A 25486-nucleotide genomic window follows, 5' to 3' on the forward strand; every position below is an offset into this window, starting at 1 on the left:
TCCTACGATTTGGTGGGCTGTTCCTCCTGTCGGTAATAAAGAATGTCTGAAAAGGCTAAAAAGCTGAATGCAGTATTTTATTATCGTTGGAATAAGCAGAACAATGTCCAACATAACATTAGCAGAGGCAAAGTATGCGAAACAGCACGATGGCTTGACATACTGACTGTTAACTACAGATGTGTTCTGTGTTATTTAACAAAAGAAATCACTCAGTCGTTTCAAATCTCAGGGGAAGCCACTGCGTTCATCGCGGAAGAGTTGGGCAGAATCACAACTACAGAGATCTTGTTGTGTGCCACATTGACAGGGCAGACCCAACACACAAATGGCATTCTTATCAAACTGGCTTATTTAAAAATTGTGTGCTGTGGCTTACTACCGCTGACTTATCTATTATGTGGCTCTAAACATTATCCTTCTATCATGCCATATTGTTATGTGCAATTTAGACAAACCTTCCTGCAAATGCCATGTACATCTGACTACTATTGTCATCACTGCACATAAATGAGTGTAGAATAATGCTTCACTTGCCTTCTGAATTGAATGGAATTACTCAGAGGTTATTCAGACAGGATACATGTGCCTTGAAAGACAACAATGCCATCTAGTGGTGACTTGCATCACGTACACCATAAATTCATGTGCTTCTAAGCAAAATTGACCACTTCCTGTTGGACTGAGAGTGTGGGTGTAAATGAGTAATTTGTGCGTCTTGTCATAACACACATGCGTGCCAAATTTCATTCATGTATATGCATGTAGGGCACCAACATTGACTGAGATAATACTTACCTCATGTTTCCAGTGGGTGGCGCTATTGATATGACACAGTATTGATGCACAGATCTATTCAGGGCGACTCCCTCTAGATTCCCTCTAGATTTGGCCGAGATAGAACATTGTATGAAGAAGTTATGAGGACACGATGCTTTACGGCGAAGGATTTTAATTGACCGCTCCACTGTGGCCAGCAGGTATGACGTAGGATAAAGATTTTAATAACCTTTCATCTTCAAGGTCACAGGATGCTACTGAGTGACTTTGAAGTCGGTGGTGTTATATCTGTAGGAGGAGATAATTTAAGTATGAAGATTGGCAATATTTCAAAATGGCGGCGAAAAGCAAAATGGCAGACTAAGTATTGATGCTGAGATTTGTTCGGGGAGACAGCCTCTACAGCTACGAGCAGTTTGGTGTGGATAGGAAATTGTATGATAAAGTTATGAAGCCTCGATGCTTGACGGCGTGAGGAAAAAATGGTTTCCACCGCACCGCCCACTAAAGTTTGGCGCAGCTGAATGATTTCCATAACCTTTGTTCTTCAAGACATGAAGAAAATTACTGAGTTAATTTGAAGACTGTGGTGTTTAAGCTCTAGGACAAGATAATTTTCAAAGTAGGCATGAACTGGACAAAAACGCCGCCACGCATCTAAATAACTGACTTCCTGTTGGAGTGACAGTATGGTCCCCACAGATTTTTTTCCGGTCTGCTCACGATGAATCTGCGTACCGAATTTCGTTCATCTACGCGCATGTGGAAGGCAGGGAAGAACATTAGGGGGCGCTACAGAGCCCGCAGGTCACGATCTCGCCCAACCGCATTAAATTATCAAATTTTTCACTAGATGTGACGTATATTCCAAATTTGGTGAGTTTTTGGGTATGTTCAGGCCTCCAAAATTGCAGTTAAAGCGGTACACTAGTCCTTCCAATTACAATAGGGACCTCACAGGTCGATGACCTGCTCGGGCCCTAATTAAAACTGCAAGCAGTGATGAACGGGTCCTCGCAGTCTGCGCGCGCGTCGGGGCGTGCCGCCGTCCAAACGCGCCGCGGCTTAAGCCCCGTTGCTCGATCGTTGTTCACGGAGGCGGCAATTGCCTGCGTTTGGGATGGTGCACGCCGGGGGTGAATATCAGCCTCTTCTCCCAACGTGTGTTTGTAACGCGATGGGTTGCCCCTGCCAGTATCAAGCGCTTTCAGGTGAAGTCAGAACAACTTCCTGCAGTCCACAGAAATCCAAATGGACTGCAGGTGAATGATTTCTAAAACATTTAGTAATCAGGTACATATTGACAATCGATTCTGCACCGTTACGTTGTGTGAAGTGTTACGGCCTTCTCTTTGCCTTTGTCTGGAATTCAGGCATGGACACCTGTGTTTTTGCAGGGAATAGATTGGAAGTGGGACAGAGAAGGGGGGGTTAGATAGATAGATAGATAGATAGATAGATAGATAGATAGATAGATAGATAGAATTACTTTAATGATAATGATCCCAGAGTGGGAAATTATTTTGTTACAGCAGTAGTGGGTCTGCAAATAAAACATTTCATACATAACATAAATAGAATCCAATATATACATAGTGTATATATACAGTGCACAGTGTGCTATAAACAGTAAACAATAATAATATATACAACAAAACAAAATATGCAAAATATACTATAACAATAATAATATATACAACAAAACAGTAGAGAGACCAGAGTTCTCTGCCAGGCAGAGGTGAGAGAGTTGTTGTATAAAGTGATGGATTGTGGCAGGAAAGATTTCCTGTATCTATTGCTACGACAGCGAAGCTGAAGCAGTCTTCCGGAGAAGGTGCTCCGCTGTCTGACCAGTGTGAGTTGGAGAGGGTGGAGAGGATTATCCATGATGGATAACAGTTATTTCAGTGTCCTCCTCTCCACCACAGCCTCCAGAGTGTCCTGTTTGCAGCCAATCACAGAGTCAGCCTTCCTGATCAGTTTGTTGAGTCTGTTGGTGTCGCTGGCTCCGATGCTGCTTCCCCAACAAACCACAGCAAAGAAAAGTACACTGGCCACCACAGACTGATAAAAGATCTCCAACATCTTGCTGCACACGTTGAAGGATCTCATCTTCCTCAGGAAGTAAAGTCTGCTCATCCCCTTCTTGTAAACAGCTTCAGTGTTAGATCTCCAGTCCAGTCTGTGGTTGATGGTAACACCCAGGTACTTGTAATCCTCGACCACCTCCACATCCTTTCCCAGAATGCACAGAGGTTGGAAAGCCGTCTTCCTCTTCTTCCTGAAATCTATCACCATCTCTCTGGTCTTGCTGATGTTCAGCCGCAGGTGATTCTGTCCAGCCCACTCCACAAAGTTGTCTACCAGTGCCCTGTACTCCTCCTCCTGTCCCTCACTTATACACCCAACAACAGCCGAGTCGTCAGAAAACTTTTGCAGGTGACACGACCCGGTGTTGTACTGAAAGTCAGTGGTGTATAAGGTGAACAGGAAAGGAGACAGTACAGTCCCCTGTGGAGCTCCTGTATCACTAACCACCGCATCAGACAGAACACTGCCCATACGGACAAACTGTGGCCTGCCTGTCAGGTAGTCAGTAATCCAGGAGATCATTGTGTCGTCTACACCCATCACCCGCAGCTTCTCCCCCAGTAGCAGTGGCTGAATGGTGTTAAAAGCACTAGAGTAATCAAAGAATGTGATTCTCACAGTGCCTCCTCCACCATCCAGGTGCGAATGGGCTCGTTGCAGCAGGTAGATGACAGCGTCATCAACTCCCAAGTGGGGCTGGTAAGCAAATTGCAGAGGGTCTAGCAGGGCTCTCACCTGCGGCCTCAGGTTGGCCAAAACCAGTCTCTCCAGCACCTTCATGACGTAAGATGTGAGGGCCACTGGTCGATAGTCATTGAGGTCTGATGGTGTCGACTTCTTTGGAACAGGAACCAGGCAGGAAGTCTTCCAAAGCACCGGTATTCTCTCCTGACCCAGGCTCAGGTTGTAGAGGTGTTGTAGGATAGGAGACAGCTGGCTGGCACATGTCTTCAGGATCCTGGGGCTGATACCGTCAGGGCCTGCAGCCTTCTGCTGGTGGAGTCTCTCCAGCTGTCTCCTAACCTGGCCTGCAGTCACAGTCATGCGGGAGAGGCTGCTGGTGGAGGAGGAGGAGGTGGAGGTGGAGGAGGAGGTGAAGGTGGAGGAGGAGGAGGAGGTAGAGGATGAGGTGGAGGAGGAGGGGGTAGAGGAGGAGGAGGTGGAGGAGGAGGAGGAGGAGAGGTGCTGCACAGGAGAGCTCACAGCAGGGGAGTGAGGGGGGAGGGGAGGAAGCATTTGGGGCAGTGAGGGTGTGTGGGGGTCTGGAGGTGTCAGGGAGACGACAGAATGCTGTGAGCTGAACCTATTGAAGAATCTGTTCAGCTCGTTTGTCCTCTCCAGGCTGCCCGATGACTGTCTGCCGCTCACCTTACACCCAGTGATCTGCTTCATACCAGTCCACACATCCCTCACATTGTTCTGCTGGAGTTTGGCCTCCAGCTTCCTCCTGTGGGCGTCTTTACAGGCCCTCAGCATATCCCTGAGTTCATGCTGCACTCTCCTCAGTTCTTCCCTGTCTCCAGACCTGAACGCCCTCTTCTTCTTGTTAAGAAGGGCTTTCAGGTCATTGGTGATCCACGGCTTATTATTAGGGAAGCAGCGTACAGTCCGGGTTGGCATGGTGGTGTGTTCACAGAACCTGATGTATTCTGTGATGCAGTCGGTCATGCTGTCCAGATCCTCTCCATGTGGCTCAACAAGTGCATCCCAGTCTGTCGACTCAAAGCAGTCCTGTAGTGCGTCAGCAGCCTCCTGAGTCCACCTCCTCACGCTCCAAGTGTGGACAGGCTGCCGCTGAACAAGAGGCATATACTTAGGGGTCAGCAGAACCAGGTTGTGGTCAGATCTTCCAAGAGAGGGGAGGGCTGTGGGACTGTATGCATCCTTAGCATTTGCATACAACAGATCTAGTGTGTTACAGTCTCTGGTGGGGCAGTCAACATACTGGTGAAATGTTGGAAGGGTTTTGTCCAGTGAGACGTGATTAAAATCCCCAGTGATGACAATAAATGCATTAGGATGCTGCGTCTGTATCTGGGCAACAGCGGAGTGGATGACGTCACAGGCCAGCGCTGCATCAGCTGAAGGAGGAACGTACACACCGATAATGACGGCGGACGTGAATTCCCGGTGCAAATAATAGGGCCTCATCCCCACAGTCAACAGTTCAACGTCTGGGGTACAGAGACGTTTCTTCACGTGAACATGTCCGGGATTACACCACCTCTCACTCACGTACAGTGCAATCCCTCCTCCTTTCTTCTTTCCGCTGCTTGTAACGTCCCTGTCCGCCCGAACAGTGCTGAAGCCGGGAATCGCCACGCTGTGATCCGGGATGTTTGAGTGAAGCCATGTCTCAGTGAAACACAACACACTGCACTCACGATATTCCCTCTGAGCCTTTATCAGCGCGGCGAGCTCGTCCGTCTTGTTCCCCAGAGACCTCACGTTTCCCATGACGATCGCCGGTACAGCCGGTCTGTGTCTCCTCCTCTTCACCCTCCGTTTGACTCCAGCTCTGCAGCCACGGCGTCTCCTCTGCAGCTCCTTCCGGACCTCAGGCCTGGTTCCGGACAGCAGTGCAGGTTCACACAGCGCAATCAGCTGGTTGCGTGTGTAAACAATGCGCTCAGTGATGCGCTCCTGACCCTCCGTTGCTAGGGCTAGCAAAACCATCACAAAAAAAGTGCCGTAAAAGTTTAAAAAAGAAAAAAAGAACGGTGTTGAGCGAAAATCAGCACAGAAATACAACAAAAACTACGAAAAAACTTAAAAACCCACGGGAGCTGCTGTTACAGGCTGCCACCTAGTATGGCGCCATAGCAACCGAAACAACCGGGTTGTGGCTTGCAGTAAACTTCCTCCGCCCTAAATTCAAACCTGGGTCCACTGCGTATGTGGCATGCACTCCAACCACTCGACTACCGGCGCAGATAAGACGCTGCCTTCTGTTGTCACCGTGAAGGCAGGAAGGCAGCGCATCATAGGGGAGGATGGAAGTGGAATGCCACAGATTTAGATAGGTAGTGGAGTGCAGCCAGATGTGATTCTTCCTTTTGAAAAGGGACAGCGGTCAAGTGACCAGGTTTGACGAGCGTCCTGCAGTAGCAGTGTTTAACCAAAGAACTCCCTCAGTTGTTTCATATCGCAGTGGAATCCACTTCGTTCATCGCGGAAGAGTTGGGCAGAATCACAACTACACACATCTTGTTGTGTGCCACACTGACAGGGCAGACACAACACGCAAATGGCATTCTTAGCAAATTGGCTTATTTGAAAATTGTGTGCTGTGGTTTACTACCACTGACTTATCCATTATGTGGCTCAACCCATTACCCTTCAAATATGCCCTGTTGTAACCCGCAATTCAGACAAAACTACCTGCAAATGCCATGTAAATCTGACTATGCTTGTCATCACTGCACATAAATATGTGTAGAATAATGCTTCACTTGCTTTCTTTCAAAAATGTATTCAGGGCTGTCTATCAGTGTCAAGCTTTTGATCTAAGTTCTGCTTTGTTTGCTAGTTTTTATTCAAAGAAGTGCATGCTGCCACCTTTTGAAGTTTCAATAAAATCTGATGAATATGAGGCTGCCTTACTGGAATTGAATGGAATCATTCAGAGGTTATCTAGATAGGATACATGTGCCTTGAAAGACAACAGTGCCATCTAGTGGCGATAGCATCACGTACACCATAAATTCATGTGCTTCTAAGCAAAATAGACCACTTCCTGTTGGACTGAGGGTGTGGGTGTAAATGAGTCATTTGTGCATCTTGTCATGACACACATGCGTGCCAAATTTCATTCATGTACATGCATGTAGGGCGCCAAAATTGACTGCGATAAAACTTACTTCATGTTTCCAGTGGGTTTCCAGTGGGTGGCGCTATGGATATGACACAGTATTGATGCACAGATCTATTCAGGGCGACTCCCTCTAGATTCCCTCTAGATTTGGCCGAGCTAGGAAATAGTATGAAGGAGTTATCAGGACTTGATGCTTCATGACGAAGGATTGTTATGGTGGGCTCTGCAACTGCCAGCAGGTATGTTGAGGATAAAGATTTCCGTAACTTTTCATTTTCAAGGTCATAGGATGCTACTGAGTGACTTTGAAGTCGGTGGTGTTACATCTGTAGGAGGAGATAATTTAAGTACGAATATTGGCATAATTCAAAATGGCGGCCAAAAGCAAAATGGCAGACTCAGTATTGATGCTGAGATTTGTTCGGGGAGACAGCCTCTACAGTTAGAGCAGTTTGGTGTGGATAGGAAATTGTATGTTGAAGTTATAAAGCCTCGATGCTTGACGGCGTGAGGACAAAATGGTTTCCACCGCACCGCCAACTAAACCTTGGTGCAGCTGAATGATTTCCATAACTTTTGTTCTTCGAGGCATGAAGAAAATTACTGAGTTAATTTGAAGACTGTGGCGTTTAAGCTCTAGGACAAGATAATTTTCAAAGTAGGCATGAACTGGACAAAAACGCCGCCACACATCTAAATGGCTGCCTTCCTGTTGGACTGACACTAGGGGTCCAAATGGGTTTTTTTGTGCGTCCGGTCATGAGGAATATGCGTACCACATTTCATTCTTCTAGGCACTTGCAGGACGAAGGGATGAACATCAGGGGGCGCTACAGAGCCCGCAGGTCATGACCTCGCCCAACGGCATTAAATTATAAAATTTTTCACTAGATGTGACATATATTCCAAATTTGGTGAGTTTTTGGGTATGTCCAGGCCTCCAAAATTGCCGTTAAAGCGGTTCAGGAAAAATAATAACGAAGAATAATTCTTCCAATTACAATAAGGACCTCACAGGTCGATGACCTGCTCGGGCCCTAATAATTCTTCCAATTACAATAGGGACCTCACAGGTCGATGACCTGCTCGGGCCCTAATTAATCAACTGCATCAACAACAGTAAAAAGGGGCAGCTTTAGCCAACATGGCTAATATCCTGCTGTAGTCCCTGGCCAGATGACAATAGGCACCCTAAAATACAAAACAAAAAAACAAAAACAATATATTACAGCACACTGATTAAAAGGGGAGCATTAGGACAGCTAGGATACAAGATAAATCAATGATGATAAGATAAGATAAGAAAGGATAAGATAAGATAAGAGAAAACAGTGAAACATCAGTACAATCATGCAAAGACAACACATAATCAAAGCATACAGAAACGGCACAAAATATAAGCACACATCAGCACATACAATCACATTCAGGAGTGCAGACAGACATCACACACTGTAGACAGGCAGCATCCATGACGCAGATAACACACAGCCATATGTTAGTGTGTGCAGGTGTAACTGTCGACAAGCCATGTTTTTAACTTGGCTGTAAAAGTGGAGTATGTTTGTGTATCTTTGATATGGGTGGGAAGTGAGTTCCAATTATGTATTGCTTTAACAGAGAATGATAAATGGCCAAATGTACTTTTCTTTTGTGGGTTTGATAAGTCACCACATGTGGTGCTTCTAGTGATCTGAACAGTGCTGCGTTGGTTTATGAGTGAGTTCAGTGGAGGGGGAGCTAAACCATGCAGGATTTTAAAGACCAGACAGATGTTCCTATATTTTATGACGTCTTCCCAACTCAGAAGCTTGTGTTTGTGTAGGATGGTACAATAATGTGAGCTGTTCGGTTTCTGATCCAAGACTTTAAGGGTTTGTTTGTACAGGGTTTCCAATGGCTTCAGTGTAGAGGCATTGGTTTGTCCCCAGCTTGTGAGGCAGTATGTTAGATGGGTCATGACCATGGCATTCACATATAATTTGGCGGCATTAAAAGTCATTGTGTTTCTTATGTATTTAAAGTTTGCTAAACTGAACCTAACTCTTTGACTTACTTTTTTTATGTGCTTTTTGAACGTTAGATTGGAGTCAATAACAATTCCCAGATATTTGACCTCTGACACAATATCAATATTATGACCTGAGATTGTTATAGTTGGTCGAATGTTACATTGCCTTTTAGTGAAGAACATTCCTACAGTTTTTTTTAGAATAAGTTGGAGGCAGGAGCAGTTTAGCCATTTAGAGATCTGCTCTAACGCTGAAGTGAGTTTAGCAGCTGCCAACTGCTTTGTCCTGGCATGCACATACATTACAGTGTCATCTGCATATAACTGGGTTTCCACATCGGGACAGACGGATGGCAGGTCGTTAATATATAAAGAAAACAGTAGTGGACCAAGGATTGACCCTTGTGGTACTCCAGTGTACAACTCGAGAGCTGGAGAAAGTTGGTTGTTAACAACAACATGTTGACATCTACCAGTCAGGTAAGATTCAAACCAGCTAAGTGCTAATGGAGAAAAGTTGAAAGAGGATAGTTTGGCCAGGAGGACCTTATGGTTGACTGTGTCGAAGGCTTTGCGCAGGTCTAGGAACACTGCACCAACAACACCTCCTTTGTCGACCATAGCTCGGACCTTTTCTAAGAAAAGGCAGTTGGCTGTTTCAGTGGAGTAGTTGGCCCAAAAGCCAAACTGCATGGGATGGAGATTAAATTCACTGGTGTTCAAGAAGGAGACAAGCTGCTCTGATACCCACTTTTCAGCAACCTTGGATACTACAGGTAGTTTGCAGACTAATAATCAAGGGTTTGAATTTTATCAACATGAAATACAAATTGCAAATTTCCCCTTTGTGGGATGAATAAAGTATTATCTTATTATATGAATTGCCAGACTTACAGTTAATGTCATTTATGTTCATTATTTTTATGATGAATAAAATTGTAGTTAATGTGCTGTAAATTTTTTAAGACACTTGTCTCCTTCTGTACAGATACAGATAATTTTAAGTTCCACATTCTGTCATCTAAAATTTATGCCATTACTTGTGGTGATGTTTTAGTTTTCCGCCGTGGTATCGTTTCAGTATCGGGATCGAGATATTTTAGTCAGGTATCGTACTGAAGTCGTAATTTTGGTATCGTGACAACACTATTTCTATGTATATATTGTCTATGTGAAGTAAAAGAAGTGGGATCCAAATCAAGCTGAAGAGAATTTTTTCTCTAGTTCTTCTAGCTGCTCTCCACTCTAGCGACGATGTCACACACTTTGGCTCACGCAATACACACCCATTATAAAATCTGAAGATGGGCTAAAAATCCTTAAAACAAAAACTGTGATGATTTCAAAATCGTAAAAGATTTTAAATAGCCGACTATGTGCCTAATAGTTCAAGGTCTTCTGACTCTTTTAAAGATGGAATGGTGTCTGCAGCTCAAACTACAAGGTGCAAGAAGAGGTTGAAAGTCGATGAATTTTGAAGAGGATTTGAAGATTATATTATATTCACATTCACAATAATTAGACTGCTACCAGAGCGCCACCTATTGGCCGATTTGCACCAAATTTAACGCAGACCATCATTAGGCCATACCAATCAATTACGAACATTTATGTGATAATCGGACAGTATTTTGTAAAGATATGCAAGATTGTCTGTTTTCAACACAATGTGAAAGAAATTGTTGTTTTATATTTCGGGCGTTTCATTCACTATCACAATTCTTTTGATAACTTTTTGTCAGGAGGGTCCACACATGCTTCATGCAAAGTTTGGTGCAAATCGCTCAAATTACCTAGGAGGAGTTTGAAAAAGTAGGTTTTTCATTGTTTGCAATTTTGCGAATGGAAAGTTACTGCAAAAGCAGGCGTGGCCTACACCAAACAATTCAGCTGAATTCAGGGAACACATAGGTATGAGGTTTAATAATGTGCAACACATTAAGTGGGAATTATGAGTGAAAAACGCTTTTGCATTGAAAATAGTGCCATCTGCTGGTCATTTTTGGTGTGTGAGTCACGGGGGCCATTCTATAGCACCTCTATGAATTTCATTTCCATAAGTGTTATGGTGTGGTCACAGTGCAAAATATTAAATGAGCCGGCCACCAGAGCGTCATCTAGTGGCGGATCGGTAAACCCTTTATCAGCTGTCCTCAGGAGGGCACTGACAATAAATGTACAAAGTTTCGCATTAATCAGATGAAACATTGTGGAGATATAAAATACTTAAATTTAAAGAACGGCCATCACCGAAAATTTTGCACAGGGCCTAGGGGCTCATGGGAAAGTAGTAACCTGAGTTTCATGTCATGAGACCACACCAATGTGGAGATATGCAACACTTTCTGTTTTGAACCAAATCTGCAGGAAGTTATTATTTAATAACTTTAAAATTAATTGTCCTATTAAAAGTCTTTTGATAATTTTTTGTCAGGAGGGTCGACAGATGCTGTGTGCCAGGTTTCGTGCAAATTGGTGAAATCGCCAGGGAGGAGTTCGAAAAAGTAGGTTTTTGACATTTTGAGAATCTGCGGGAAAAAAAAACTGTAGGCGGAAATGGGCGTGGCCTATACCACAAGACTCAGCACAAATCACTGAATGCGTGGATATGAGGTTTTTGAATGTGCGACAAAGTATATGGGAGTTATTAGCCAAAACGCACATTCCTTAATAACAGCGCCACCTAGTGGTGGAAATTCAGGACGACAATAGATTATAGCATTTTTCGCCAGGTGTGACTTATACTCCAAGTTTGGTGAGTTTTGGGGTATGTTCAGACAGTGAAAAATGCGATCATTTGGGACAAAGAAAAAAAAATAAATAAAAATGAATCATTTGAAAAACAATGGGGTCCTTGCAGGTTCCCTGCTCCGGCCCTTCCCTGCTCGGGCCCTAATAGTAATCCTTAGAAAAACAACAGGGACCTCGCAGGTTCCCTGCTCGGGCCCTAATTAATAGCAAAGAATCCACATTGGCTGCAAAAAAGCGAAAACTAGTGGAGAATTTATTTTAGAAAATCTGTGTTAAAAGAAAAATGGAATAAGCCCAATACTACTTGGATCTTTAACGTTTTTATTTTAGATTCAGTTAGAACAGTTGATCTGTATATTGAAAGAGGCACCAATATTGTTTGTAATTCTAGCAGGTTCAGTACAGTTTGGGTGATGTAGTGAGTTTTTATTCAGTTGTTTATGTTCTGATCATGGATAAAATATGTTCAGTAAGTTTTTCCTGTCCCCCTCTACAGCCATGTATGATGAGATCCATCAGTTTCGAGAGGCCTGTGGTGATGCTCACATGAAGACAATTCTGGCAATTGGAGAGCTGGGTACCTTTACCAACATCTATAAAGCCAGCCTGGTCGCCATGATGGCTGGTCAGTCTTTGCATGATTCAATAACCTACTCTGTAATGTTTCAGTTTGTCTTTGATTTTCTTAAGCCCCTTTCACACATGAACTGTAACTCAACTAATTTATCCAGAGCTTACCCAAACGAGCTGTATGTCCGAATACAAATGTCTGCACTATCCAGGTGAGCCACATGTGAATAGAGGATTGAATTGTCCGAAGTGAATTCTTCCATGTTTGTGCTTGTTTGATCAGCTGTAACACATACACAACACACAAAATGGCATTTAAACTGCTGATCATGACAGTTCTACAAAACATCTGCTAAGAATATTTCCCACAGCTGGTCTCTTGCGCTTCCATATGGTCCATTCATGCTGCTAGACACCCAATCCAAAATGCTGCAGCTTTCTTTCTACAGTGGTATTTAGCTACATTTTAGTATTCTCTGCTTGCCTATATATTACTTTTCACTCTTTTGCTGATAATGCGTATCCATCTAATTCCATGTAGTATTGATATCAACACCAAAATGTTGAATCAATACGGAGAAGTCCATAGCCTACTATCCAGATGCTGCTTCCACTTGCCCAAACCTTACAGAGTATTTCCAACAAGTGTGAACACATCGAACAAGCTCTTGAACAAGCAAATGTGGACAGTATCTTGACCTGATTCTCTGGATATTGCCTGGAGTTCATTTGTGAAAGGGGCTTTTGATTGTTTCTCTTCAGATTCTTGTCAGTAGCTAGAATTAAATATTATTGACTGCAGGCTGATGGATCCCTGTGGTCACTGAAATGTTACGGATAAACCTCTGTTAAACTGATTAAGCTCATGATAAATTAAATTGCTCATAAAAAGATAACCCACAATGCTTAATGCTGTATATTTAGTTTGCTCCATATTTTTAGTTTGTTACTGCCTGCTTTCACGTACACTGTACAAAACCTTTATGGAAAGAGATGCTTCAGTCTTAGAAAGGCCACTGTGTGTGTTTCTATGTTAGGTGAAGATTTTTTTTCTTTTTGTGAAGACTGGTCACAGGTTTATGTGGCTCTACAGTGATTTTAAATGGCTTAAAGTCGAAGTCAATTTAAGCTGATGTCTGGGTTTAATTCATGCCATCATTTGGCTTGTGGCACTGCTGCTTAACCTTTTCTCTTGCCTTCTGAAAAGGCAAAACTGATGAGTGAAGAAGCTATCCCTCCTCTCCCTCTCTGCATGTATGCACGCACACACGCACACACTTAAAGACACACACACACACGGGCGCTCACAAACATACTCACACTCACATTCATCTACCCAAGCACATATGCACAAGCACAGGCAGTATGCTTAACTAGCCATCACATAATAAGCAGATTATAGTATCCAATTGTCAGGGGCTCTGATAGAGATCATTATTAAAATGCACTGCTTTTGTCACCACACTCACTCCCTAATCCCCCCTTGTTCCTATGAATTGCCTATGAGATTCCTGAAATTGAATGATAATTTCACCTATTAATCTCTGATGCAGGCTATTTTACTCTGCTGTTCCCCGCCAGTATCCGCCATTTGCCCACGCAAATGAATAGAGCTTCATTACCGCCACTGCATTTAATAACCGTTATTCATTATCTAGTAATTAAGACTCCCCATAACGAATCTTAAGGATTATGCTAGTTTGAGGACAAGGGGAGAAAGGCTGAAAGGCCTGACTGGAAAAATACATAGAACATGTCTTTAATGAACTGGAAAATGTTCATCTTGCTCTGTTCAATTATGAACAGTCATTATACACCAGGAGGCTGAGGGGCTGATTTTTTTTTTTTCTGCAGCCCACAGTTTGTGGGTAATCTATTAAAGAGCTTCATTTCATCTTCTATTTTTATCAGGAAAGCTGATAAAACATAATTGGCTGTGAAGGAAGGGAAGGAAAAATTAAGGTTTTTATTGATGAGTGTGCAGCTGCCCTCTGTATGCGATCAGCAGCAGCATATGTTCTTGTCTAGTCTGGCCAGACTGTCAGGGTAATGCCCAGACTGTCAGGGTAATGCCCTGTGTATACTCTCTCTGCACCTTTCCGTTACAGTTTTGAACGTTGTGCAGGTAAATAGAGAACCTATTTACAGATCAAGAATGAGTGCCACATGACGGCAGTATATGCTCCTCTCCGTGTTTCGATGTGTTGAAGACCACATGTACATTTTTAAACTGGACATGACTGCATTATATGCTCCTCTGTGTGTGCTGCTGTGTTCAAGACCACATGTCACTTTTTAAACTGGACAGGTTCAGACTTCATCAAGACTTCCACAGGAAAGGAGGTTGTCAATGCTACTTATCCCGTCGCCATAGTGATGGTGAGGGCCATCCGTGACTACTACTTGTTCACAGGCCAAAAGGTAAAGTGCCCTCTCCTTCCTTTCTGAAAAAAGTTGTAAATATTTCCTGATGAATGTGGAGAAGATGGATTGCGCCTGACACTGTACATGGAGTTTGTCTCTTCTACTAGCCAAATTGTTTAATTTGACAGTTCCAAAGAGTAACACAACTAAGGATTTTAAAAAGGCTGGAACTTGTATATCTGCTCCATGATTTAAGTAATTAGATAAACCAGTTTCTGTGTATGAAGATCAAAATTCAATTCAGACCTTTAAACAATTTCATCCAGTGTCCTTCGAATGTATGAACCCCTTGTGTGGTATACTCACAGTGTTCTGTTAATGTGTAAAAATGTCACCTACAAACTTCCATGGTTTGCCATTTTTGAATGTAGTCTTTGGGTAGGAGAACACGAGCATTATTTTTTGTTTTTGTTTTTCATCATTACAAGTGGAAAACACAAGTTTAACTCAACTGTACTCCTCACACTGCAGACTAGACAATGGCATATCGTTATACACATTTATTATAGCAAAAAGTGTGTTTAAGCAGTGTACGATTAGCAGAGACAGTGTATCCTTTATCAGCTAGCATAGTCTGAAATATGTTGATATTATCAGCCAGAAAAACCTTTTTATGTGACCTAGTGTGGCGCTCACACCATATATATTAGATTTTATTAATTACAAGAGGCACCACCTCCATTGATTAATTAATAAATTGAGTAATTTATTAATAGGAAAATTAATCGCATCAAATGAATCGGTCTCTGTCATAAAAGAAAACACAAACACAATGGCGTAATTCAAGGTATTTATTGAACTACTGAGGGACATGGATGATGACTAAAACAAATATCAACACAAACCTCAAACTAAAAACGCAACAGAACTAGTAAGACATCGGCATACCTGTTTGAAGTACCAACAAAAGGGAAATAAATAAACAAATGGAACAAAAAGTAATAAATCATAAAAAAATTCAGTACATATACTACACATATGCACTCATCGTTAGTTGTACCTGCATGCACATACACAGCCACCCTGTAGACAACCATACATGTACAACAAATGTAATGAACACTTGACCTGGAAGGAAACCATTTTCTCCCCTTCCCCTTATTCCCCTCCCTGTAATGCCAGCTGAACATGGTGCCCTGTAGGCTTGGTTTCAAATGATGTATACATCAGATTTACCTCACGTTTCCCTGATCTGTGTTATAAAAGGCTCCCAAATTTCTGCATAGATGTCCATTGTCCCATTTATTTTATATATTAATCTTTAATGAGGGCGAATAATAGTAAGGGCCGATAGGGCCATGAACCATTAAGAGTAAGTAGGGTTGTTCTCCCCTGCCCCGTGTTTAAAGCTAGGGTCTACAATCCTGGAGAGCTAGCAAGAGGGCTAGCAAGATTTGAAAGTGGCACCTCTAAGTTCCACCGACTCATTAGCCATTCTCATGGCTAAAAACAATACTCAAAGAAGCTAACGTTAGCATTGGGCTAAGACGAGCTACTAACGTAGCCAAGTTGGCAAACCTCACATATTTCATGAAAATAACAAATTCCCCTAAAACAAAACAAATAGTTACCTGTCCAACAGAAAGAGAGCAACCTCTGCATCGGAGGAGGGAGGGACAGAAAGAGACATGAAGGCATCTGACCATATCTGTGCTATCCGGGCCAGATGGCATGGATTGGTCAGATTTTTCTCAGTCCTGCAGCTGCCACAGAGGTCCGATTATTTTCGTTCCTTTTTCTGAATACATATTGTATTGACTACTCTCAGGATAGCAGGATCATTTCACCCAGTATAACGAAATGTGTTTCTTAACAACATTACAGACCCTAGCTTTAAGTATTACCCTCTTAGCTATAGTGATAGCGAACTTAGTCACTGAGCCTTCTTCCCACCTATTATCTCATTTCCTTTTAGACTATTCAGAAGGCAAAGAGCAGGAGTAAGAACAACTTCAATGTAGTGCATATAAAAAACTGAGTACACAACCCAGTGCATGCTGGGCCCGCCCAAGATGAGCGTTCTTTGCGCTCTTTGCCCAGTTCAAATTTTTTCTCAGAAGGTTGTAAAGCTCCTTCAGTTCATCAAATGGTCAAAGTATTGTTGTGATAAAGACATCCAATGTGCTTAACCCTCTTGGTGTACCAGTCTTTCCAGAAGAACACCTTCTCTCTTAGTTTTAATTTAGGTTGTTCCACAATGAGGCTGACCCTACCAGAAAGGAGGACACTCCCTGTTTTTTTATGTAATGAAGCCAGGCAGAGGTGTAGCAAGCTTTTCAAAAGTGCGGGGGATGGATGTGGTGGTGGTGGTGGTGTTTTTTTAAAAACATTTTTACATAGCGTTAGATACATTAGCATCTGTAAACACATAAAGACATTATAAAACACATCATGTGGTCCCCTTTAAACGCTGGGTGGAGGTGTACATTTTGGTAAATAACCGCCGGTTCCAAATAAATGCAGAGTCTAATTTATTTTGAAAAAACATCAATGAAGAAGACGTGACCACTGACACTGCACGTTTTTCTTCTTCGCCTTTTTCACATGTTGTGCCCAGAAGGATGCCAGAGAATTCACAGAGAAGTTTATGACATTTTCATACCAGATTTTTGTGAGGAGGGAATTAAACGCCTGTCCGAAATAAACGCCTGGTCTGTTAAGTGATTGAAACAAATAAACGCCCGGCTATTATTTGGTATTTTATGGTAGTTCCCGCATCATCAGCACGAGCTGAACAATAAATCTAACACAGCAAGAGAGGCGGGGTAAGGCAGAACAGCCAATCATCAGCCGGTCAGTCCCAAAGCCGGTGTCATGTTTGAAGAAGTAACAGGAGAGGGAGGGGAGAGGAGGCAGCTGCAGCGAGCGCAGACTAGAACGGCCAGAGAAACTGAGCAACTGTAGTGAGGTGTTTGTGCAAAACTGTGGATAAATGGCAGAAAAAGTGTGGGTGTTGAACCCTCTCACCGGGAAAAGTGTGGGTGTTAAAACACCCACATCCCCCACGGATGCGACGCCCCTGAAGCCAGGTATTTCTAGTGTGAAAGATTATAGGATTCTGGATATCTTCTACTGGACACTGAGTCAAAATCTGCTGCCCTGAATGGGGCATTCAGTTCTTCCTCTAGATCTACCAATGTGGGTCCGTCCTCCCTACGTGAGAGGAGGGAGACTATCTGAGCTCCTATGAATGCTTTCTGATAGAGACTCATGTTAGAAAGCGGCAGCCCTAGATATTGTGTTTTAGCCTGCCATCAGGTTAGCTTCATCCTAGGCCTTTTCCTAAATTGATTAAGCATTTTATCAATAGTCAGGAATATAGTCCCTGGAACACCAAGAGGTAGCATACTTAGGAGATAATTCAAGTAATAATTGACCATTTTTGTATTCTTCCCCATAATTAAATCTGCGGTTTGTCCCAGCCTTTGAGAGTGAGTTTTATCTTGTCCAAGGCATGGCCAAAACTATCAAATATCATCTTCTCAAGTCCTGGGTTGAGAAGTATCCTCAAATATTGAAGACATAGTTGAGTTTATTTTGTACCCGAGATCTCTAAAAAACAAGTTAAACATATCCAACCTTGGCAGACAGACGTCTGCGGGTCTGTCATTAATACCACAATATCATCAGCAAAAATCAACATTTTATCTTCCCGACCACCCATCGTGATACTGACAGATTCATTTATTCTTACGTCCTACAGTAAAAGCAGATGTCTGAGGCCACTAGTTGTTACCCTAGTCTTAGGCTGATTGTATATAAGTTTTACAATATTCTGAAATACTGGTCCAAATCCAAATTCTTTCAATGTGAAAGTAAGAGCTGACATGATCTCAGATGCCAGCAGCTGTAAGGGTATTCATGTATTTTGTCCTCTAAATTAAATGCAAGAGACGTCTGAGGCTGTCAGAGGAGGTTCACAAACCCAACCTAATCTGGATGTATGATTGTCCTTATTACTTTGTTTACAATTGTTGTAAAAATCTTTTTAAGAAGTCTACCATCAAAACACAAAAGGCTGATGGGACGGTGACTTCCACATTCAATGGGGTCTTTGCCTTTTTTCAATATAAGAGTGATTACTGACTTTGTGATTGAGGTTGGGTTGAGGTTCCTGTATTTACAGCAGCATTGAATGTAAAGAATGATTTTTAAATGTAGTTATTAAATTATTGCAGACAAAATTTATGAAAGTTATCAAACAACTCAAAAACCCAGGGGAACCCTTTACTTAATGCAATAGAAACAAGAATCATTAAAGAATTTGCTCTGCATCAACTCTAAGAACGCATGAAGATTGTTATTTCCTACCTTTCTGTGGTGCTGGTGTAATGGAAATTATCCTTGTTGGGGTAGAGAATTACTTATTCTCTTAAGAATTTTAGTCTCAGCTTGATGAATCAAATCTCTTTAAATACATGCAACGGAGAAAGAAGACTTGATGTTTGACTTAAATACAGTAGTTAAATACTTTATGTCAGTTGGTAATTACTCCTTCCCAAAATAATGACTGCCTGATATTTGTTTTGATACTGCCTTTCCCAGGGCAGTGACCATTTGCTGTTTTGTTTGACTTGCCCCTCATGTGACTTTCTGACCTTTACACAAAAGGTGAAGAGGAATCTCCCCTCCTCTCACATCCTGACCAAGCATGGTGAGCAATAACAACATATAAAAAAAAGAGAAGGGACATTTGAGAATTTCCCTCACAGGATTTACCAAGTAGGGCCCAAGTAGGGCCCAAAAAAGGGCCCACCTGCACCCTTTAAACGCCTGGTGCAGGTGTATATTTTGATAAATAACCGCAGGGAAAACACCTGGGAAACACCCCGACGTCATCATCCTGACGTCTACTGTCACGTCTCTTTAGGACCGGCAGCGCAGCTTTCTGTGTGAATTACATGAATTACAATTACTGCGCTGCCGCTCCTAAATCCAAATTTTCCAAATATCACAATAACAAAACAGTAAAAATCAAAAAACTTAATTTTCACGTTATTCTGTTTTTGTTTTAAAACAGAACAACAGCTACACAATGTGTGATTTTGTGTTATTCTGTTTTTCCATTTTTCCGTTCTGGTTTTAAAACAAAATAACCGAAAAACAAAGTTGTTTTTCAGTTATACCGAAATAACTTAATTTGGTTTTGAAACGGAAAAACCAAAGAACGAAGGGTACACGGATTTCTCACTCATTCTGTTGTCAATATGTGCAACATATCTGAGAACCAATGGCAGCACTGAATAAATCAAATAACAGAGTAACAAGTAACATAACAAATAAACATGTTCTAATCTGTGTTTTGGATTGTATAACAGTGAAGCACATCCAACACATTATGAAACTGATGTTTCATAATATCAAAAATGATTACATGTTCTGAAACAAACGATTTATATATTTACAAATTCAAGTACACTACTCACAATAAGTTAGGGATATTGTTATTTACATGAGTGCTTTTCCTATTTGGTCTGAATTTTAATGAAATAAGTAAAAGTTCCCTTTGATATTACTAATAATGAATGAGAAGAAACACCATTTTCATTAGTTTGATATTTATTACCCCAAAAATTTAGACAATAACAAGGATAGCCTCAAATAACAAAAATTGACAATGTCAGTAGCGGGTGTTTCCACCATTTGCCACAATGACAGCTTGACAGCGACGTCTCATGCTCCTCACTAGCCTCATGATGTTGTTCTGAGGCAATGCGTTCCACTCCTCCACAAGTGCTACACGGAGTTCTGCCAGGTCACGTGGGGGTGGGGTACGATCATCCAGTCTCTGCTTCAGCTGGTCCCAGACGTGCTCTATGGGGTTCAGGTCAGGGGACATTGCTGGCCATACCATATGAGGCACGCCGACTTCCTGAAGTCGAGCTGTGACAATTCTGGCACGATGTGGTGGAGCATTATTATCTATGAACAGAAAGTTGGGGCTGTGCTGGCGGAATTTGGGGATGATGATGGGTTCTATGATGTCTCTGAGGTAAGAACGTGCAGTGACTGAGCCATCTACAATAACCAAATCTGTTTTGCGCTGACTGGTGATGCCTGCCCAGACTGTTGCACCTCCTCCACCAAAGGGAACCCTGGGGACCATGTTGACCTCGGCGTATCGCTCACCTCGCCTTCTCCAGCAACGCTGACGACCATCATTTCTGTGCAAGGTGACCCGACACTCATCAGTGAACAGGACTGTAGACCACTGCTGCATTGTCCAGGTCACATGGTCTTGTGCCCACTGCAAACGTTCACGGCGGTGTCTTGGTGTCAGTGGAGTCACCTGCAACGGTCGTCTGGCATTCAAGCCAAAGCGGTGGAGTTGGTTTCGAATGGTTTGTCTGGAAACCCTGGTACCCCTCACATCTCATAACTGGGCCTGCAGCTGTGTGGCAGTTGCATAACGATGTCTGAGTGCATAGGTCCTTAGGTACTGGTCATCGTTGCGGTCTGTCATTCGTGGGGCTCCACTCCTGGGTCTGTCACGAACTCTGCCAGTAGTTCTGTGTCTTGATGCAAGTCTGCTGATGACACTTTGAGACACACCAAGTTCACGAGCAACATTTGACTGCCTGCCACCGACCCGAAGGCGCTGCTCATCCGTTTAGTGACGTTGTGTGTTCATGGCTGTTTGAATGATGAACTCGGAATGACTTACTGACAATACCAGCTTTTTATACCCACAGAATGTTGAAATTGATGCTACATTGAAAAGGGTTGTCTTTTAGGTTTTTTGGTATTGGCCCCAATATGTAAGGCACACTGTACACAGTGAGACCATTATGTGGAAAACACAAAATGAGGTGCGTCTATCACCCCAATACAATTGCCTCCCTATCCCAAAACTCTCTGAAGTGAAACAAACACTGTATGTATGAAATCCACTGATTCTCTCACAATATCCCTAACTTATTGTGAGTAGTGTAGATCTGACCATTTCAGTCACTTAGTGAATAGAAGTGGAAGAAAGAGATGGGAACCAGCTTGGTGAAGAATGTGGATAGGTAAATGACACAAGGATGAGGATGCGTAGTCTGTAGTAGTGGGACAAGGCATATTCTCTTAGTTCAGTTTGTTGTCTTTTTTGACACCCTTCCTCCTGAAAGGTTGGGGTTGGTGTTATGCCCATTTCAGGGTCAATAGTGATTTCTTTGATGGCTCTTTTTCTATGCAGTGCCCTGATTCCCAGCAGCTTGAATGACCCGAGAAGAGTGTCTAGCCTGCATTCTGCAAGGTTTCCACCAGCTTGTGTGGGATTGACCCATGCGTATTAGCATGGTCCAGTGCCTCTCCAATCAGCTGAGTGACTACTCCTTTGTGCTCATACCTTCACCCTCAAGACCCCAATGTATGCATTCCTCAGGAGGAACTGATGATGACATATGTTCTAAGGAAATACAGGCAAATCTGACATTTCTTGTAATAATCCACAATGGCCACCCCAATGTTTAAGGTGAGGTTGCCAAGGGGTGTGAGTCATAGGAAGAGCGGGGGGAGGGTGGGCAAAAACCACTTTGAATAAAACCATAGACACCAAAAAGACTGACCAGGGGATGGTTGGAGACTTGTTCTTTAAAGAAGTGATTTAACTTATTTGGGTCTCCTTCCATCCCCTGCCCCAAGCAGATCTCGTTCTATTGCCTACATGAACATGATACAGACGCAGCATCCTAACGCATTTATTGTCATCACTGGGGATTTTAATCACGTCTCACTGGACAAAACCCTTCCAACATTTCACCAGTATGTTGACTGCCCCACCAGAGACTGTAACACACTGGATCTGTTGTATGCAAATGCTAAGGATGCATACAGTCCCACAGCCCTCCCCCCTCTTGGAAGATCTGACCACAACCTGGTCCTGCTGACCCCTAAGTATATCCCCCTTGTTCAGCGGCAGCCTGTCCACACTAGGAGCGTGAGGAGGTGGACTCAGGAGGCTGCTGACACACTACAGGACTGCTTTGAGTCGACAGACTGGGATGCACTTGTTGAGCCACATGGAGAGGATCTGGACAGCATGACCGACTGCATCACAGAATACATCAGGTTCTTTGAACACACCACCATGCCAACCCGGACTGTACGCTGCTTCCCTAATAATAAGCCGTGGATCACCAATGACCTGAAAGCCCTTCTTAACAAGAAGAAGAGGGCGTTCAGGTCTGGAGACAGGGAAGAACTGAGGAGAGTGCAGCATGAACTCAGGGATATGCTGAGGGCCTGTAAAGATGCCTACAGGAGGAAGCCAAACTTCAGCAGAACAATGTGAGGGATGTGTGGAAGCAGATCACTGGGTGTAAGGTGAGCGGCAGACAGTCATCGGGCAGCCTGGAGAGGGCAAACGAGCTGAACAGATTCTTCAATAGGTTCAGCTCACAGCCTTCTGTCGTCTCCCTGACACCTCCAGACCCCCACACACCCTCACTGCCCCAAATGCTTCCTCCCCTCCTCCCTCACTCCTCTGATGTGAGCTCTCCTGTGCAGCACCTCTCCTTCTTCTCCTCCTCTTCCTCCTCCACCTCTTCCCCCTCCACCTCCTCTACCTCCTTGTCCTCCACCTTCACCTCCTCCTCCACCTCCTCGTCCTCCACTGAAGACACCAGCAGCCTCCCCCGCATGACTGTGACTGCAGGCCAGGTTAGGAGACAGCTGGAGAGACTCCACCAGCAGAAGGCTGCAGGCCCTGACAGTATCAGCCCCAGGATCCTGAAGACATGTGCCAACCAGCTGTCTCCTGTCCTACAACACCTCTACAACCTGAGCCTTGGTCAGGAGAGAATACCGGTGCTTTGGAAGACTTCCTGCCTGGTTCCTGTTCCAAAGAAGTCGACACCATCAGACCTCAATGACTATCGACCAGTGGCCCTCACATCGTACGTCATGAAGGTGCTGGAGAGACTGGTTTTGGCCAACCTGAGGCCGCAGGTGAGAGCCCTGCTAGACCCTCTGCAATTTGCTTACCAGCCCCACTTGGGAGTTGATGACGCTGTCATCTACCTGCTGCAACGAGCCCATTCGCACCTGGATGGTGGAGGAGGTACTGTGAGAATCACATTCTTTGATTTCTCTAGTGCTTTTAACACCATTCAGCCACTGCTACTGGGGGAGAAGCTGCGGGTGATGGGTGTAGACGACACAATGATCTCCTGGATTACTGACTACCTGACAGGCAGGCCACAGTTTGTCCATATGGGCAGTGTTCTGTCTGATGCGGTGGTTAGTGATACAGGAGCTCCACAGGGGACTGTACTGTCCCCTTTCCTGTTCACCTTATACACCACTGACTTTCAGTACAACACTGGGTCGTGTCACCTGCAAAGGTTTTCTGACAACTCGGCTGTTGTTGGGTGTATAAGTGAGGGACAGGAGGAGGAGTACAGGGCACTGGTAGACAACTTTGTGGAGTAGACTGGACAGAATCACCTGCGAAAGACCAGCGAGATGGTGATAGATTTCAGGAAAAAGAGGAAGACGGCTTTCCAACCTCTGTGCATTCTGGGAAAGGATGTGGAGGCGGTGGAGGATTACAAGTACCTGGGTGTTGCCATCAACCACAGACTGGACTGGAGATCTAACACTGAAGCTGTTTACAAGAAGGGGATGAGCAGACTTTACTTCCTGAGGAAGATGAGATCCTTCAACGTGTGCAGCAAGATGTTGGAGATCTTTTATCAGTCTGTCGTGGCCAGTGTACTTTTCTTTGCTGTGGTTTGTTGGGGAAGCAGCATTGGAGCCAGCGACACCAACAGACTCAACAAACTGATCAAGAAGGCTGGCTCTGTGATTGGCTGCAAACAGGACACTCTGGAGGCTGTGGTGGAGAGGAGGACACTGAAAAAACTCATATCCATCATGGATAATCCTCTCCACCCTCTCCAACTCACACTGTCCAGACAGCGGAGCACCTTCTCCGGAAGGCTGCTTCAGCTTCGCTGTCGTAGCAACAGATACAGGAAATCTTTCCTGCCACAATCCATCACTTTATACAATAACTCTCTCACCTCTGCCTGACAGAGAACTCTGGTCTCTCTACTGTTTTGTTGTATATATTATCATTGTTTATTGTTTATAGCACACTGTGCACTGTATATATACACTATGTTTATATTGGATTCTATTTATGTTATGTACAAAGTGTTTTATTTGCTGACCCACTACTGCTGTAACAAAATAATTTCCCAGTCTGGGATCATTAAAGTAATCCATCCATCCATCCATCCATCCATCCATCCATCCATCCATCCATCCAACCAACCATCCAACCATCCAACCAACCAACCAACCAACCATCCAGCCATCCAGCCAGCCAGCCAGCCTTTTCCTCTTCCATTGCCTGTTTGTACCGAAGTATTAGCAATCTTAGCTCCTGCTGTAGCTGGCAGATTTACATCTCACTTTAGTTTGGCCCTGCTGCTCCACTAGTTGAACACTGCTCCTTCATGCTGAACCTTTCAGTGACAATGCTGACAATAATTTTTCGACATGTCCACAACCTCTGGCCCACATCTCCCCTGGCTGTAGGTTCGAGAACCTGGTACTCATCATTGAAGCCACTCTTTCTCCTTGATGTTTGCGGGCCACTTTCCATGGCAGTGTTCTGATTGCCAAACTTAGGTGGGAATTCTGGAGCATGCTCTGCCCCAGCAAATCCTTGAACTGTGCGTTGCATCACTTTCATGTCCGTCAAACATTTCATTTTTGCCTTGTGGATCTACAGGCCAGACTTTATTACATCTAAAAACTGCACTTGAAGTAGTTTTTTCCAAGATGGCCACACCTTTGTTCAACCTGGTTTTAGCAGAATTGTCAATCGTCAGTGAATTTGTCTGAACTGCATTGCAGATTTAATTATGTATTGGCAGGAGTGATGATTGAAAAGCTGGAAGGTACCACCAATCGATTTAATAATCTAATAACATCTGCTCTTGACGTGATGGAAAATGTAATGAAGCACATTAATGTAATATTTTGAAAAATAATATTAAAAAGGGACCTCACGGAGACAAATGGTGTAAAACTCGCTACTACTGCTAAAA

General features: G+C 43.5%; 1 protein-coding gene across 2 annotated transcripts in view; it reads left to right on the forward strand.

The window, feature by feature from the left end:
• The window catches only part of dera (deoxyribose-phosphate aldolase (putative)), an 88268-nt gene that overhangs the window by 48363 nt on the left and 14419 nt on the right, over positions 1–25486 (forward strand). For both annotated transcript variants that reach the window (XM_030440483.1, XM_030440484.1), the window contains exons 6-7: positions 11944–12072; positions 14326–14438. In XM_030440483.1, the coding sequence (XP_030296343.1) occupies positions 11944–12072; positions 14326–14438 (242 nt within the window). The remainder of the gene's footprint in view (positions 1–11943; positions 12073–14325; positions 14439–25486) is intronic.

The sequence above is a fragment of the Sparus aurata genome, chromosome 14, assembly GCF_900880675.1.
Source record: "Sparus aurata chromosome 14, fSpaAur1.1, whole genome shotgun sequence".
In the NCBI taxonomy this organism is placed as follows: Eukaryota; Metazoa; Chordata; class Actinopteri; order Spariformes; family Sparidae; genus Sparus; species Sparus aurata.